The 18,214-nt window shown below is 48.5% G+C and overlaps 1 protein-coding gene across 6 annotated transcripts in view; it reads right to left on the bottom strand.

Annotated features, from left to right (window-relative positions):
* Positions 1–18,214, bottom strand: part of NUP188 (nucleoporin 188) — a 370,052-nt gene that overhangs the window by 62,196 nt on the left and 289,642 nt on the right. For all 6 annotated transcript variants that reach the window (XM_029612592.1, XM_029612589.1, XM_029612591.1 and 3 more), the window contains exons 28-33: positions 17,192–17,261; positions 17,027–17,094; positions 16,698–16,887; positions 16,093–16,170; positions 15,805–15,890; positions 1,566–1,711 (exon numbers count right to left, since the gene is read on the bottom strand). In XM_029612592.1, coding sequence (XP_029468452.1) covers positions 1,566–1,711; positions 15,805–15,890; positions 16,093–16,170; positions 16,698–16,887; positions 17,027–17,094; positions 17,192–17,261 — 638 coding nt within the window. The remainder of the gene's footprint in view (positions 1–1,565; positions 1,712–15,804; positions 15,891–16,092; positions 16,171–16,697; positions 16,888–17,026; positions 17,095–17,191; positions 17,262–18,214) is intronic.

Raw genomic sequence — 18,214 nt, 5'->3', positions numbered from 1 at the left:
TGACTGAGGGATTTTCTGCAAATGGAAACTTGATCCAAATTGTTAAGGAGTGACAGGGAAGGAGAAAAGAGAAGAAGAACTAAGTCCCTGCCACCCTGGGGAAGCCGCTGGTTCCCCAACTCTCATTTGCTGGAGTAAGAAAGATACTGAGCTCCTGCAGAGGGTGTGCTGGTCTATATGGTGGCGCCCCTCGAAGTCTGTTCTGACTCCATCTGCTGGACGGGGGACATAACCCCACCGTCTGGACTGATCCTGGTACGTACAGGGAACACCAGATTTTCACCCCATGAGCGAACAGGTCGAGCAGACAAGAAGTCCCAGACCCCGGGCTCGCCCTCCTCGACCGGTCAGGATAGAACCCCTTAGGATTCCAAAAAGCAGAAAAAGACCCCCGGGAGGAATGCTCAAAAACAAAAACTGCCCAAACCACAGAATTGCAGATTTAGCACCATCTACCATCTGCTGGAGACAGAGAAATACTGAAGAAGTGCAGGTCGCACTAGGGTTTATCAAGCAGTGTCAGTGAAACTTTCTCTGTCTCCATCTGCTGGCAGGGATGGTAGCACCCACCCTTCAAATCCCCTCTCCCCAAATCGAAACAGTCAAAATAAATCATTGGTGGCCCTGTGCACCCCCTCCCCCCATACCTTAAATTCTCCAATTTTGCAAAAGTAGAGGGCCTGAGGTGCCCTTTAGCCCTGGGCCTGGTTGTCACCATTTTCCAAAATGTCTTTGTCATGTAGTCCGGGGGGCTACTAGACAATCAATGATTTGTTTTGATTGCTGAGGGTGGGAGGGCCCTACCAGCCTAGTTATTTATGGAGAGAGCTGGAGGTGGGGGGAGGTTCGTTGTCGCACGGTTGTATTCTACAGTTTTGTTACTTTTTGGGTTTTTGTTTTTTGTGGCGGCCCTAGGGGGGTTGTCTTAGATCCCCTCCTGTCTTGAGGACAGGAGGGGATCTAAGACAACCCCCGGGGACTTTTTAAAATATTTTTTGGGGAGGAGCCATGTCAGACCACATGGCCCTTTAAGGTGATGGCAGTCCCATTTTTGTGGGGCCACCATTATGCTTTGCTATGGCCCCTGCCGCATTGTTTTGTCTTGAGGACATTTTCTGCAAGATAAAACAATGGGGCGATAATGCTGCGATATGTCAGGAAGGGGCTAAATATTGTTGGCCCACTCCCACTTCCTGTGATATGGGGCCCCTCCTATGATAAAATATAGTGGCTTAGTGAATCTAGGCCTTGGATTATAAGCCCTTTGGGGACAGGGAAATACGTACAGTACTGGAATGTAATCTGGTTTGAAGTGTCTGAAAGGCAGAATATAAATCAAATAAATAAATAAGCCTTCCTCTAAAGCAGAAGGTGACAAGTGCTGGAAAGCTGAGCAGAGTAAATTAAATTAAAAGGACACACTATAAGCACAATCCTTAAGTATACAACTATGGTGAAATATATTCATTTGCAATCTCCCCCAGTGCACTCCTTCCTTCTCTCATGACCTTTAGGGACTGTCCAGGGCAGGTATGGAGCTCCATTACTCCCTGCTCTTGACTTACCTTTCATCTGTTTCATCTGCAGCACCATAATGAGGGCAGAGAATACTTTGGCTTTGGTTTTCTCCATCAGTTGTGGATCTCCTAGCAGTATACCCTCGAGAATCTGCGTCAGGGAGGTCAGTATGTCAGTGGTCATGCCCAACTCACTGAATCGCAGGGAGAAAAATGAATCACAGGATTAGCCATCACTATTTACAAGCCCCAGCGACCTCATACAGACAAAGTATTACTAGACAAGAGTCCAGGTCCCTAGTACTTATACAGAAGCTCAAACCACAACACACATGACTGCTTCCCACCGCACTTCCCATGATACAGCAGCTCACATGCTAGAGAGGAATAGCCTCAGATATAAATGTAGACTGTAAACCCTCTTGGGACAGAGAAATACCTACTATACCTGAATGCAAGTCTACTACTATTACTTAACATTTCTATAGTGATACAATACATATGCAGCACAGTAACTCACCCTGAGCTACCAACTAAAAGGCACTAGCTAAATTCTAAATAAATTAAAACATTAAAAATTAAAACACACATTACTGCTTACCACTGTGCTCTAAGTGATATAGGAATTCATACATGATTGATTGCCACAGCCCATTATATAATATAGGCCCTCAGATTCAAACACGCATGTTTCCCATGAAACAGGAATCTACACTCCACAAACATATATACCTACTGAATAAAGGAAAATTGGTTCTTACCTGCTAATTTTCGTTCTCTGTACGTACCCAGATCAGTCCAGACTCCTGGGTTTTGCCTCCCCTCCAGCAGATCAAGTCAGAGAAAGTTTTACTGACACTGACACTTAAGACAAGGTGTCTCCTGCAGTCCCTCAGTATTTCCCTGACTCCAGCAGATGGTGGAGGTGCAAAGCCTGCAGTCTAACTTAAAAAAAAAAAAAAATAGAAAGGGCATATAGGATTCTGTCTACGCCTCCCAGAAGGTTGTTAGACCCTGGTGGAGTCATCCCTTCTGGTATGTGAGGCTTGAGAGCAAGGGGACAGGGACCCTGAATTGCTCGGATCCCTTGCCGGACAGAGCTGATACCCGGGGCTCCCGGATCATTTGCCCTGTGGGATCTTCACAGCCTGTCGCCTCTTCAGGAGCCTGCTGCTGCTTTTTTTTTTTTTTAAGGAAAGTGCACCTTTTTTCCTTTTGTTTGTTAATGTTTGTTAAAGTTTGAAAAAAAAAAAAAGATACAGCATCTACAGTGAGAGGTTTGTTTCTTTCCTTCAGATGCAGTGTGCTTTTGCATTTCTTCGGTCCCGATGTCTGGCAGCCAACGTCGGAGCTTTTATTTTCTTCTCTCCCCTGTCACATTCGGCATCTCTCCTGTTCGGTGCTCGACCGGAGGGTGTCACGGTCTTGCTTGTGGATGCCACGTGGGGCGGCCTGTTTTTCCTGCAGGGATGCGTGGTTGTGTCTTTTCTGCACCTGCCTTTGCTCCCAATGCCTCCCCGGAAGGGGGGGGGGGGCATCGAGGAGCTTCGTGGGCGACACAGGCAGTGTCTCCCGTATCTTGGGGCAGCGTGGGCCATGGAGGGGAGTTCGGATCTCCATCCCCCCATTGTCTCCGGAGCCCCAGATCTCCAGTGGAGGTAGTCAGTGGGCAGGGGGCCCTGCTGACAGCGAGGAGGACCCTGGAGATCCTTCGGATTAGTCTTCTTCATTTTCTTCTGAGATTGTGCTCCTGCTCCATAAGATCTTTAAGGCCAGGAAGGCTGCACGTCAGGGTGCATCCAAGGAGGCCCCGGGGCGGTCCATCAAAAAGTCCAGGACCTCTGCAGCCACAGGGGCCCCTAGGGTCCAGCAGCTCCTGAGGGCTACAGCACCTGCGACGGATTCTTCCTCAACTGCCTCTGAAACCGAAGGGGCCCAGGGAGTGGATTCCCAGGAGTCCAGGCCTGGGGTTGGTCCGCTGGATCCGGATCTGTTCCTCTTGCAGAGTACGACCCTCAAGGGTGATGATCCTAAGACGGTCCGTTTATTCCATAAGGAGGAGCTGAGCCCACTTTTTCCAGTGGTGTTGGAGGAGTTGGGCACTGAAGTCCCGCCACATGATTCCAATTTGGGGGCAGTGGGACCCAGTCATGGTTGGCCTCCAGGGTCCCGCAAAGTCCTTCCCGTTCCATAGTTTGTTCAGTGTTCTTTTGTTCCGGGAGTGGGATACTCCGGACACCAGTTTGAAGGTCAGCAGAGCGATGGACAGATTGTATCCATGGCCTAAGGAGGCACTCGACCTGCTCAAGGTTCCCAAGGTGGATGCCAATGTTTCTGCGGTCACCAAGACCACCACCATTCCGGTCACCGGAGCAGCAGCTTTAAAGGATCTTCAAGATAAAAGCAAAAAAAACAAAAAAAAACCCTGGAGGTACACCTCAAGAATATCTTTGAGGTTTTGGCATTCGGGCCGCCATGTGTGGCAGTTTCATGTTGCGTGCTGGTCTTCGCTGAGTTCAGCAGCTGCAAGGCGACAAGTCTTTTTTTGAGGCTGAGGCCCTCCAGACGGAACGTATGGAGGCCGTCCTGGTGTACAGTGCCGATGCCTTATATGACCTCTTCTCTGACTATGATGTCTGTTTCGGCCCAGTGCCTCTTCTGGTTGAGAAATTGGTTGGCTGATATTTCCTCCAAGGTGCAGTTGGGATCTTTGCCTTTTAAGGAAAGTTTCTCTTCGGCAAGGATCTTGAGGAAATGATCAAGTCTCTGGGAAAGAATAAGGTCCATAAGTTGCTTGAATAGGCCGAGATGCAAGAATTTCCCCATCTTCATGTTCCCGCTTCAAAGGGAATTGAAGATTCCGAGGGCCCAGATCCTAGAGTCTTTCTCTGAAACAAGTCTCTACTTAACAACAGTCTTGGTCTCAGTCCTTTCAAGGTCAACGACCTGACAGGGACTGATCCTTCCAGGGAGGCAATGGCGCCAAGTCCTCTCATTGAGGCGTGGCTGGTCCACTCTTCGGTTCCACAGTTAGGAGAACGCCTCTCTCTCTTTTATGAGGAGTGGACTAAGATCACATTGGACCAGAGGGTCTTAACTGTGATAAGGCATGGTTAGGCTTTACAGACCGATTTCTCGTGTCTCCCTGCTCATATCGAGCAAGGAACTAGCGGTGAGGACCACTGTCGGCTGTCTATGTCAGTTGGGAGCCATTGTCCCCATCCCTCCAGATGAACGAGGAGCCGAATGCTACTCCATTTACTTCATCGATCCAAAGAAGGAAGGCACGGACCGCCCAATCCTGGGCTTAAAGAAGGAGAACTTGGCGCTGAAGGTTCCGAATGAAGACGCTGCGCTCTGGGATTGCGGCAGCCCACCAAGGGGAGCTTCTGGCCTCTCTGGATTTGACTGAGGCTTATCTGCACATCCGTATTCAATCGGATCACCAACAATAACTGAGGTTCATGATTCTGGGTGATCACTTTCAGTTCTGCGCTCTCCCCTTTGGTCTAGCTAAGGCACCCAGAACTTTCACCAAGGCTCTCCGAAGGAAGGGTGTTCTAGTTCATCCCTATCTGGACGACTGGTTGCTTCGAGCAAAGTCGGAATCCTTGTGCCGGACAGCAGTGGATTTGGTCCTCAGTCGTCTCCGATCACTAGGGTGGATCGTCAATTTAGCCAAGAGTCATCTGGTTCCTTCCCAGATGACTCTAGGCTAGGACAGGGAGGGTCTTCCTTACCAAGCAGCGCATTGCCAAGCTTCAGGCTCAGGTTGGGAGTTGTTAGCCAAGCAGGTTCTCAGAGTCTGGGATTATTTACAAGTGCTCAGGTCTAGGGCTTCTACCTTGGAGCTGGTATCCTGGGCTTTTGCTCACATGAGGCCTCTGCAAAATCAGCCTTACTGTCTGCTGGGACCCAATGTCGGAACGTTATCAGCTACCTCTCCCTCTCTCAGAGCCTGTACAATCCAGTCTTTCATGGTGGCTCCACTGGGACAAGTTGAGTCGCGGCGTGGACCTCAATGTTCCAATCTGGACGGTTGTTACCAACGATGCTAGTCTTTTCGGCTGGGGAGTAGTATGTCAGCATCAGTCAGTGCAAGCCCGTTGGTTCCCGGAGGAGGCTTCTTGGTCTATCAGTCAGCTAGAGACCAGGGCGGTACGTCTGTCCCTGCTAGCGTTTCTGCCCTTGGTGAGGGGCCGGTCAGTGAGGATCTTGTCAGACAGTGTGAAAGCGGTGGTCCATATCAACCGCCAGGGAGACACCAAGAGTCATTCTGTGGCTCAGGAGGCTCGGCTTTTGGTGGAATGGGCAGAGCAACATTTGGAACATCTGGCAGTCTCACACATAGTGGGCTCGGACAAGGTGCAAGCAGATTTTCTAAGTTGCCAGCAGCTGGATCCCGGGGATTGGGAGCTGTCCAAGGAGGAGATGTCCCTCGTTTGTCATCGGTGGGGGACCCCATGCGTGGACTTAAGAGTAACCTTCCGAAATGCCAAGGCTCCACGTTTCTTCAGTCAGCAGAGAGAAAGAGGAGCAGAGGGAGTAGATGCCTTGGTCTTGCCTTGGCCAATGGATGTCCTGCTGTATGTGTTTCGTCCCTGGCCTCTGGTGGGCAGAATTCTCCGGAGAATAGAGGTTCATTGATTCTGGTGGCACCAGAGTGGCCGTGGTGTCCATGGTTTGCAGATTTGATCAACTTAGCAGTGGATGGTCCTCTTTGGCTTGCCCATCTACCGAACCTACTGCGTCAGGGACCAGTTTGTTTCGATCAGGCAGATCAATTCTGTCTAACTGCTTGGGCTTTTGAAAGGTGGCGTCTGAAGGAAAAAGGTTATTCAGATGCAGTCATTGCTACGCTCTTGCAATCTAGGAAGTCTTCCACCTCTCTATCCTACACATTGGTGTGGAGCGTTTTTGATTCCTGGTGTTATGGCCGGAAGGTGGCCCCCAGAAGAGCTTCTATGCGCCATATTTTGGCCTTCCTTCAGGATGGTTTGGCAAAAGGACTGTCCTTCAATTCACTTAAGGTTCAAATGGCGGCACTAGCTTGCTTCCGAGGCAAGGTTCGTAGCGCATCACTTTCAGCACATCCGGACGTTGTCCGTTTTCTTTGAGGTGTGAAGCACTTGTGCCCTCCCGTTCGACAGCCGTGCCTGTCTTGGATCCTTAATGTGGTCTTGCAGAGCCCCTGTGGCGTGCGACTATAAAGGATCTCACTTTGAAAGTGGTCTTTTTGGTGGCTATCTGTTCGATGCTCAGAATTTTCGAACTTCAAGCTCTTTCCTGCAGGGAGCCCTTTTTAAGAATCTCGGATGAGGGGATTTCCTTGCAGACTGTGCCTTCTTTCTTGCCCAAGGTGGTGTCCTCCTTTCACGTTAATCAGTCAGTGGAGCTCCCGTCTTTCTCAAACTTAGATCCGGCAGAGGCGCACACTTGAGATTTGCATTGCCTAGACGTCAAACAAGACTTGCTGAGATACTTGAAGGTCACAAATAATTTCTGCATGTCAGTTCACTTTTTTTTGTTTTTTCAATTCTTTATTTATTGATTTCCAAAATATTACAACAAATAATTTGTTACATCTTACAATATCATAGCGACTTACTAATCAATTAATTAATATCAATTCAAATAGCCAGTCACTAATTTAAGGCAAAAACCAAAGTGAAATCTTTATCACTATAAGAGGTTAATTAAGGCAAAAATACAAAAAAAAAAAAAAAAAAAAAGGGCAAGCATATCTTGAACCCACATTAAGTTTCAAAATACCGGACCTTATTCCTCTAAAAGGGCCCTGAGATCCTCCGGATTTGTAAATGTATAGTTTTTACCATCTAACTTTACAAAACATCTACATGGGTATTTGAGCATATAATACCCACCTTTATCAATAACCCCTTTTCTATATGATAGAAATTTCTTTCTATTTAATTGGGTAGTTCTTGCGAGGTCTGGAAATATCCAGATCTTATCCCCATAAAACATATTTAATCGATTACGAAAAAAATTTCTCATGACATTGTCTTTGTTTGAACTAAATGCAAATTGGATCCTCAAGGTCCCCCGTGTTTTAACCACTAATTCATCCTGAGACTTCTGTAACAAGTCAGATAATTCCAACGATTCATTTTGTAATACCTCTTGTTCCAATATCTCTTTTGCACTCTCCTTTACTTCTATAACTATCTGGTTTTGTTCTTTTCCTAACTCCTAAATAAAAGGCCTTAACAATCACCGGTAAACATTTATCTGGGATCTTCAAAACCTGTTTTAAATAACTCCGAAACAACTCAGATCTTCTTTATAACTGGAAAACTGTTAACCCTTAAATTAAGGGATCTAATCGAGTTTTCAAGGTTTTCTATTCTTTTATTAACTTCCTGTTCTACATTTACTGATGATTTTGTATTGTTTCTAATTGTGTAACGCATCTACCTATTTCAACCATTTCTTTTCTTTGTTCTTCTACTTTAACAGAGTTCTGAGAGGAAGAATTAGTGGTTTTCATTATTTCATTTGTCAATTTATTACCGTATTTTTCGCTCCATAAGATGCACCTGACCATAAGACGCACCTAGGATTCAGAGGGGGAAAATTAAAAAAAAAAAAAAATTGTGCTAAACCGGCTCTGTCCCCGGGCGTCTGTGCGTCTTATGGAGCAAATAAGGGGAGTGCATAACATTTTTTTTTTCTTCCCATTTTGTTTTCGGGTCTGGGGAGGGCCATTTTGGTCCATTCCCCAGATCAGAAAACTTTTGTCCTTCTAATTCTGTGGGAAACCACCCCCCCCCCCCACAAAAAACAAAACAAAACCCATCCCAACACTTTAATTAACAACCCCCACCCTCCTGACCCCCCCCCCCCCAAGACCTGCCAAATTAATTAAATACAACCCCCCACCATCCTGACCCCTCCCCAAGATCTTCCAAATTAATTTACTACAGCCCCCCACCCTCCTGACCCCCTCAAGACCTGCCAAAAGTCCCTGGTGGTCCAGCGGGGGTCCGGGAGCGATCTCCTGGACTTGGGCCGTCGGCTGCCAGCAATCAAAATGGCGCCGACGGCCCTTTGCCCTTACTATGTCACTGGGGTCGACCAATGGCAGCGGTAGCCCCTGTGACATAGTAAGGGCAAAGGGCTGTCGGCTGCCAGTAAGCAGCCGACAGCTTCATAAACCCCAGTGCCACTTGCAGTTCCTCAGTATTGATCGGTACCCAAGCCGAAAGAAGAAAATTCAACTGTAAAAAAACCCGCAACTAACGATTTAGACTCAATAAACTGTGACAACACATACTGCATGCAGACCAACAATACTGAGCGGGCGACTCTCCAAATCTCCCAAACTGGATGGGTTCTGGACTGATCCGTGGTACTACAGAAATGAAAATTAGCAAGTAAGAACCAATTTTCCTTTCCCTGTATGTACCCGGATCAGTCCAGACTCCTGGGATGTACCAAAGCCCCCTATGTAGGGTGGGAATTGGAGAGTCCCGCTCTCAGAACACTCTCACCAAAAGAAGGGGAGCCCAAATCTCCTACATCCAAGTGATAGTGCCTCGCAAAGGTATGTCATGACTTCCAAGTCGCTGCTCTGCAAATCTCCTGGGGAGATACTAGTTGTGCCTCGGCCCAGAAGGCTGCCTGCAAACGTGTAGAATGCACCCGCAAACCTTCAGGAATCGCACAACCTGCCGTAATGTAAGTGGAATCAAACACCTCCTTCATCCATTGCGCAATAGTAGCTTTAGATGCTTTTAAACCTCGCTTCGCACCATTCCACAAAACAAAAAGGTGGTCAGACCTTCTGAAATCATTCGTCACTTCGAGATAGCGAAAGAGAGACCGCCGAAAATCCAACCGCCTGAGCTTTTTCCCCTGAGGATCGGAAACATCTACCGTAGGAAAGGCTGGAAAGTTCAACCGTCTGGTTCACATGGAAAGTGGAAACCACTTTCAGCAGAAAGGAAGGAACAGTCTGCAATGAAACCCCGGAATTAGAAATCTGAAGGAAGGGGTCCCGACAGGACAGAGCCTGCAACTCAGAAATCCTTCTAGCCGAATATATAGCCACTAGAAAAACCACTTTGAGAGTCAAGTCCTTCAGTATCAGACTCCGCAGAAGTTCAAAAGGAGCCTTCCACAGATCTCGGAGGACCAGCTTAAGATTCCAGGAAGGACATACATTTCTAACCGGCGGAAGCAAGTTCTTGGTGCCTCTAAGGAACCAAATAACATCCGGATGAGCTGAAATAGTGGAACCATCAATCTTGCCATGGAGACAACCTAGGGCCGCCACATGAACTTTAAGTGAGCTAGGAGATAAGCCTTTAGCGAAGCCTTCTTGCAGAAACGACAAAATGTCCGGAATGGAAGACCTGAGAGCTCGCACACTGTTAGCAGAACACCAAGACTCAAACACTTTCCAAACACGAATGTAAGACATACTAGTGGATTTACGTCTGGCTTGAAGTAAGGTAGTTATGACTGCTTATGGATAACCTCTGCATCTTAACCGGTGCCTCTCAAAAGTCATGCTGCTAGACAGAAGTGAGTCGCCTAGTCTGAAAATATGGGGCCCTGAAGAAGCAGGCCCGCTAGATGATTGAAGCGAATCGGCCCTTCCACTGTTAAGCTCATCAGGTCTGTGAACCAAGGACGTCGCGGCCACTCCGGAGCGACCAGGACTACCTCCCTGCGATGTTTTTCGATGCGATGTAGCAGCTTGCCTACTAACGGCCAGGGAGGAAACACATAAAGCAGAACTTCCTGTGGCCAAGGAAGAACCAGAGCATTGACAACTTCGGCTCCATGTTGACGCCTCCAACTGAAAATTGGAACGCTTTGGCATTCTGGCGAGCCGCCATTAAATCCATGTGATGCGGACCTACTCCTGGAGGAATTCTGCGCACAAAAACTTAAAATTCTGCAAACTTTATATTGGTCAAAATAACACAATTTACATGACAGTCTTTAAATAATTACATTTTTTCTGTATTAATTTAAAATGTATTACTTAAAGATGCAGAATTTTAAATATTTTGAGCAGAATTTCCCTAGAAATCACCGTAAGAGTGTCCCTTCCATTCGCTCTTCCTACTCTCCTGGCCGCTTTGCCCTCTCAGGCCCCAACTCCTCCACCTGCCAGTATCTCTCCCCTCCATCTCTAGGCTCAACCCCTTCCACTCTATTGCCAGTCCCAGAGTTTGACCCCGTTCTCAGTACTGCCCCTCACACAGGCTCCCTCTGTCCCTCCCTCTCTCACACACATGCTCCCTCTCTCTAATACACATACCTTCATACAGGCTCCCTCACTCTCTCACACACACACACACATCCCCTCATACAGGGCCTTTTCTCTTGCATACATACCCACACAAGCTCCCTTTCTCTCTCACACATACATCCTCACACGGGCTACCTATGTCTCTCTCTCACGCACACCTTCACACAGGCTCTGTCTCACACATACACAATCCCTTCACACAGGCTAGCACCCTCACATACACGAGCTCCCAATCTCTCACACACATACACACTCCTTCACAATCTCCTCATATAGACTCCCTCTCTCTGAAACCCACACTCAAGCACCCCCTCCCGCACTCTTACTTCCAATGCTCTCTCTCACCCTCCCCTCCCCCACACTCCCTCCCCCTTTACCTCTCACACACACACCCACACAAACATTCTCTCTCACCGGGACCTTTAACTTCGCCGTGAGCAAAGCACACTCCGTTCGTGGCACATGGAGGCCTTCCATATTCACCACGAACGGCACGACGGGGCCTTCATCTTCGCTGCGAAAGGAGTGCATCCCGCGGCACACGCGGGCCTTCGTCTTCCCGTGCTCCATTCGCGGCATGCCGGGGTCTCCTCTGCTATTTTCTGTGCAGAATTAGCCAAGTCTGCGTAGGGGGGAATTCTGTGCAAATTCTCTGCTCCACAGTAGCGCAGAATTCCCCCAGGACTAGGCGGACCCCACTGATCATGAATGAGCTGCATCGTGGTCTCAGACAATTCCCACTCGCCAGGGACCAGCTGAGTTCGCCTCAAGAAATCCACTTGAACATTATCGACCCCGGCTATGTGGGACAAAGATATGCGCTCCAGGTCACGTTCTATCCAAAGAATTAACTCCTGAGCTTCCCGAGCTACAGCCTGACTCTTGGTCCTGCCCTGCCGACTGATATACGCCACCATAGTTGCGTTGTCGGACAGAATCCGTACCGACCGACCGACCTTCCACCAATGGCAAGAGCTCTCTCAAGGATAGACTAACTGCCCTGGTCGCCAGATGGTTGATAGACCAAGCTGACTCTCTCGTAGACCAGGACCCAAAGATGGAATGGTGTTGGCAAACTGCCCCTCAGCCAGAGAGACTGGCATCAGTGGTAACTATCCTCCAGTCCGTGACTTCTAGGACCATCCCTCGCACAAGATTGTGAGTCTGAAGCCACCAAGCAAGACTCTCCCTGGCTAAATCCTCGAGAGGCAAAGGCAGATGAAATTCCTCAGAGACTGGCCTTCAACGAGTCAAAAGCGACCTTTGCAATGGCCTCATATGGAAGAATGCCCACGGAACCAACTCCAGTGTTGAATTCATCGAGCCTAGAACTTGCAAATAATCCCACACCTTGGGGACTCGCAACTGCAACAGCCGGTAGACCAGACTCTGCAACTTGAGAACTCTCTCCTCTGAAAGATATATTCTTCTGATTCGAGTGTTGAACAGAGCGACCATATACTCCAAGGACTGAGTTGGCGTCAAGTGACTCTTTGTCAGGTTTACTACTCAGCCGAGAGACTGAAGAACCTTGAGTACTTTGCAAACAGACTGTTGGCAGAGCAACTCTGACTTTGCCCTGATAAGCCAGTCGTCCAGATATGGGTGGATTAGAATCCCTTCCTTCCAAAGCGCCACTGCCACCACCACCATCAAACCTTGGTGAAGGTGCATGGGACTGTGGCCAGCCCAAACGGAAGGGCCCAGAACTGAAAATGCTGTCCCAGGATCATGAAGCAAAGAAAGCGCTGCGAGTCCGGATGGATGGGAATGTGCAGATATGCCTTTGTGAGATCCAACAAAGCCAGAAACTCCCCCTTGCGAACCGCTGCTATCATGGACCGTAAGCACAGCACCTTGAGAGCTGCGTTCACCCTCTTCAAATCGAGTATGGGACGAAATGTGTCCTCCTTCCTGGGGACCGCGAAATAAATGGAGTAACGGCCTGTGTGAACCTCCGTCGAGTGAACTGGGATTACTGCACCCAAACGCTGAGGCGATCCAGGGCCTCCTGCTTGTCTTCGGGGCCGCAAGGGGAAATAAGGAACAGATCGCGAACGGGATGAGCAAATTCTAAAGCGTAGCTGTTTCCTACTACACTGAGAACCCACTGGTCTTGTGTAATCCTGGCCCACTCATCATAAAATTGAGTCAAGTGACCTCCAATAAAAGGAATGACGGAGTGGATCGGCCTTGCCTCATTGTGAAGGCTTACCACTGGCCGTAGCACTTCCAGTGGCTCCACAAACGGTCTCCGGGCCCCCCAAAAGGACTGCCCCAAGACTGACCCCAAGAAGTAAAATAATCTGAGCTCCTGGAGCAGCCTTCGAGGGCCGAGATAGTCTATTGGAATGAAAACGAGACCGCACCTGAAAAAAACGCTTGGCTTTAGGCTTATCCTCAGGCAGGTGGGGAGCCTTATCTCCAAGAGACTGAATCAGATGCTTGAGATCCTCTCCAAACAAAAGCCGACCCTTGAAAGGCAGCAAACCTAACTGAACCTTGGAGGATATATCCGCAGCCCAGTGTAGCAATCAGAGCAATCTCCTGGCCGCCACTGCTGAAGCCATCACATGAGAGGAGGTACGGACCAAATCATAAAGAGCATCCGCCCTGTAAGCCACTACGGCCTCAATCCGCTCTGCCCTGTCTGAGTCCTCACCAGACCTTGGCAGGGACTCTTGAACCTGCTGAACCCAGTGAAGGCACGCATGTTGCATGAAGCTGGTACAAATTGCCACTCTCAAACTCAAGGCTGAGACTTCAAATATGCGCTTGAAGTGCACCTCCAATTTACGATCCTGCACGTCCTTTAATGCCGCGGAACCTACCACGGGAATAGTGGTCCTCTTAGTGACTGCCAAGACCACCGCATCGACCGCAGGGAGAGAAAAAAGCTCCGGAAGAGGATAAAGCCTCTCCATGCTCCGAGCAATCTTTAGGCCCGTATCCGGAGACCCACACTTAGCTTCAACCATCCGCTTAACTGCCTTGGGGTACGGGAAGGAAGACAGGGGACCTGCATTCCATCTAGGACTGGGTTCACTCCCTCCAAATCCTGGTCATCTTGACCCCCAAAACCTGAAAGGCCAAAGGGAGCAAAGCAACAAACTTCCCGACTGAAAAGGTGCACTACCTTGGGGTCATCTACTCCGGGAACAGGAAACCCCTGGTCATCGCCCTGACTGACTGGACCCACCTGTGGCCCTTGACCAATGTCATCTCCAGTGCCCCTGGGGGCATCATCAGACTCCTCCACATCACCACTGCCCAAGCAACCCCCCTGAAGGAGGACCGAGAAGTCTCTGATCAGGAGAAAACTGTGGTCTGCCCGAGAAATGTGGACCAAAATTAAAGCCAGTCCCTCCAACAGGTTGGGAGGGCAGAGGCTGGGCCTGTACGCCAAAGTCAGAGTCTCCCACGGGCTGGGAGGGCCAAGACTGGGACTGAGTGACTCGCACAGCCACCTGCTGCCTGGCCAAAAAGGCATCGTGAAGTAACAAAATAAATTTGGGGGAAAAAGATGTCACTGCTGCTGCCCCACCTGGGCCCATGGCAGGACTCGGCAGCAATGGGTTGTCCCCCCCAGCCCCCCCGATCGGTTCCCAAATCCGAACGGGCTGGACATAAGCAGGGAGGACCCTCCCCCACTCCCCACTGATGGCACGGGAGCAGGCGCCAAAAAATCCGAAATGGCCGCCGCTCCCGCGCTGTCCAGGCATAAGGCAGTACCCCGATCAGAGCCCCAGTCTGACTGCTGCACCGACTCAGCTGACCTCAGATGCAGTTTCGCAGCTGGAGGCCCCTGGAGGAGCCCTCCCCTCCCTCGGCACAGCCTGTACAAATCTCGCCCCGATTAAGGCATGAAAGGGACGAGCCTCACGCATGACCCGTGGCTCCGCGGGTCATAACGGGGGGAGGGGGTGGAGGAAACTACACAGAGACCCCGAAAAAAGACAAAACTAGAAAAAGTGGTCCCCCAAGGAAAAACAGCTCCTCTTACCGCCACCGGGAGAGTAGGAGGTCACCCACACCACAGTGCTGTGTCGCTGCCTAAAGAGCCTTTTTTTTTTTTCAATAAAAGCTTTACCTCAACAGTCTGAGACTATGAGCCTAAGGCAAGCTCAGGGATAGAGGGAAAGGGGGATAAACCCCAATGGAGCCTGCAGCCGCCAGAATGACCTCGTGACGGGGAGGGATCTGGACAACCAGATTTACATCCCATGGGTGCAGTCGAGCTCACAAAAGGGTGACAACCCCCGGCTCGTCCATCTCAACCAGATGGGGAGAACCCAAAGGATTCCTAAAAAGAGACCCCCGGGAGAAAGGCCCAAAAGAAAAAGTAAGACAAAACTGCAGAACTGCAAGTTTAGCACCCTGTGCCATCTGCTGGAGACAGAGAAATACTGAGGAACTGCAGGTGGCACTAGGGTTTATAAAGCAGTGTCAGTGAAACTTTCTTTGTCTCCATCTGCTGGCAGGGATGCATGAACCCAGGAGTCTGGACTGATCCGGGTACATACAGGGAACCACAGATATATAAGGCTCCAGCAATTCTCTGCCCAAATTAGTAAAACTACTGCTAAAAAACCTATGCTGTTGTATATATATATATATATATATATACACACACACACACACACAGATGCACACTTTTTCTGATGCACCAGGAATTCACTTAGCACTTCTAATATACACTGTATACATGGATCTCACAAAGATACCATTTGACAAGAAGTCTTTCAAGAACAGCAGTTGTAATGCATACAGCAATCTGGGGGTGTGAGGGTGACAGATTTATACTAGAGATCTAATTTAGGAAAGGGATGCAAGCAACAAGTACTGATGTCTCACTGCCGACCTTGTACTATCACTGGCTTAGGGAGGGATGGAATCCCTTTGATCCTCATTTAATCTCATGCTGTCATTGACACCCAACCCCTCTATACCCTGCCACTCCAATCATAGGTAAGGGAGGGTGGAACAGAACAAACAACCTACCTCCTCCACTGTTTGAGCAGGATCAACAGCAAAGTGCAGAGTATGGATCCCAACCGCAAGCAGGACAAAGACATAGGCACCAGTAGCTATGGGAAAGAAAGAATCAGCATGGGTCCACTGCCACAGAGGGAAAGATGGCGAGAGCTTTCCACCACACTGGGGGTGAGAAAGTAACTGGAGAAAGTACAAGAGAGACAGTCAGGAACACCTGAAAGGATAAACTAAATTATTGTGGTAGCTATTACAGAAAGAAGTATTCCAAAGGATCCATAAAAAGATTCTACTTACCAGGGCTTTGGTCCCTTCCAGCGTTTCCAGAAACAGCTGTTTATGAACTGATGGGTCAGTCAGGTGCATCACATCAGCCTAAGAAACACAGAAACATGATGGCAGAAAAAGACCGTATGGCCCAACTAGTCTGCCCATCCATCCAATTAATTTAGCATTATAATTCCCATCCCTTCCTTAGAGATCCCCTGTATTTATGCCATGCTTTCTTGAATACAGAAACATAGAAATATGACAGCAGGAGGGAATAGAGTGTCTTCAAAATTCAGCCACAATATAACTCAAGTCATTGTGAAGACATTTAAATAAGAAAACTAATCTGAACTGAAGTTTGGAACTTTGGGTGATATAAAATTTGCCTTCTCAGAAATTCCTCAGTATTCAAAGAAGGATGAAAATGAAGCTCAGTGTTCAAATGACTCAAAAAATGATGTACAAATGCCACATTATTATACATTATAGGGGGAAGGAGAAGCATACCCCAGCTAAGTGGCCATGAGGAGACACATCCCCCAACTATGTGGCAGAGTGGTGGAAACAGTGTCCTAGACATGCATCAGGGAGAGGAGAAGATGTGCAGCCGGCAGGGTGAAGGAGATCCTTACGTGACTGGTGGCAACAATGAGCAGCATCCTCCAGGCGGAAATGAGCATTTCGCACTCTGCTAGAAAAGAGCAGCCCACACCCTCTGCTGTATGACACACCAGAGACTTTATATATCTGCACCAGTATGCATAGCGCTTCTCACTGGCAAACCGCTTCAATGTGTCCTTGAGGGAAGGGTCCAGTAGGCCTCTGAAACAGAAAAAGAAAAATTATTTAAACATTAACCTGGTTCCAAGTACAAGATTGGAACCAACGTGACATCAGGTGACACGTTAGATCTGCGCAGTGGCTGAAGTCAGGATGGTAAAGGGTTCACTGAGGAACTCACTCGACCACATAATATATCTCAAGGCAGATGATCTTCATGACGAAGGCGCAAGTCTCCAGGATGCTTGGCTGCAGGGGGAGAAACGAGAGGATAGGAATAATACAGATTCTGCAGTGCATGTTCTCATTCTTGCACACTTTCCCACCATGCCCTTTTGCCACTCACCTCAGAGCTTTCGGAGGGTAACCCAAGGTTCTCAAAGAGAGGGCTGGTCAAGTTTTCCCAGAACTTCATCCTAAAGAAATATGTCAGAGTCTGCATCACAATCTCTAGCTCAATTAACTTTGCACTAGTTGTAAATAAATAGCAAGTAAATTTTTTATTGTGTTGATATTAGTAAAAGGAGAAGTTATGTTTTGTATGTTAGTCACTTAGGGCCTCATTTTCTAAAGTATCGCAGGCCTGCGATACTTTAGAAGATGAGGGGCGGGGGGCCGAAACGGGGGGCGGGCCTGCGATCGCTGCCAGTTTCGCACCCAATAGCGCCACCATAGGAGGTGTAGCTATTGGGAGCGAAATAGGCAGCGAAAAGGCACCTACCTTTTCGCTGTCCGCGGCGTCGGCGCAGAGTTGGCCCCGGTGACGCCCCAACTCCTCCTCTTCTGGGGCCGACTCCGCCCCCATCCTGGTATCGCACGCAAAAGGTCCCTTATCGCGTGCTAGTAGCTTGGAAAATGAGCCCCTTAGTCAGTCAAGCTCCAAAACACACATTCGCACTGCCTTTTCAAGAGATTTAAGATTTAGTTTCTTAAGGTTCTCCTCTTGGTAGCCACCAGAAACTGTACCTTAACTTTAATCAAAGATGAAACATAATAAAACTGCTTTTCTATAGAATGCAAAGGTGGTAATTTTCTGCATGTTTCCCACAGGTGAGCAAGGCAAAAAAGGGAGGAAATCAGCAGAGACAATTAAAATATTAATTTCCTGATTATATGCTGCTCCTTTCATGATATTTCTATTTATTCGCTGAATTCTTGGCATGGATTAAAACAGAACAGCCCTGGATCCCACACACAATGGATCTACACTTGTCTCTCTCGTTATTGGCTTGCTGGGACAAGTCTTCATTTCCTCAGTGCCTGATGGTTGCTAAGCCATGTGCCTTCCAGAGAATCAGAGATACTCCTTTCACTAATATCAACCTAATAAAAACTTCACTTGCTGGGAGGGTTGCTGATGTCACCGAAA

Source organism: Rhinatrema bivittatum, chromosome 8 (assembly GCF_901001135.1).
Source record: "Rhinatrema bivittatum chromosome 8, aRhiBiv1.1, whole genome shotgun sequence".
Taxonomy (NCBI): Eukaryota; Metazoa; Chordata; class Amphibia; order Gymnophiona; family Rhinatrematidae; genus Rhinatrema; species Rhinatrema bivittatum.
The sequence above is the reverse complement of the archived record's forward strand: the minus strand, read 5'-3'. Positions and strand labels throughout refer to the sequence as shown.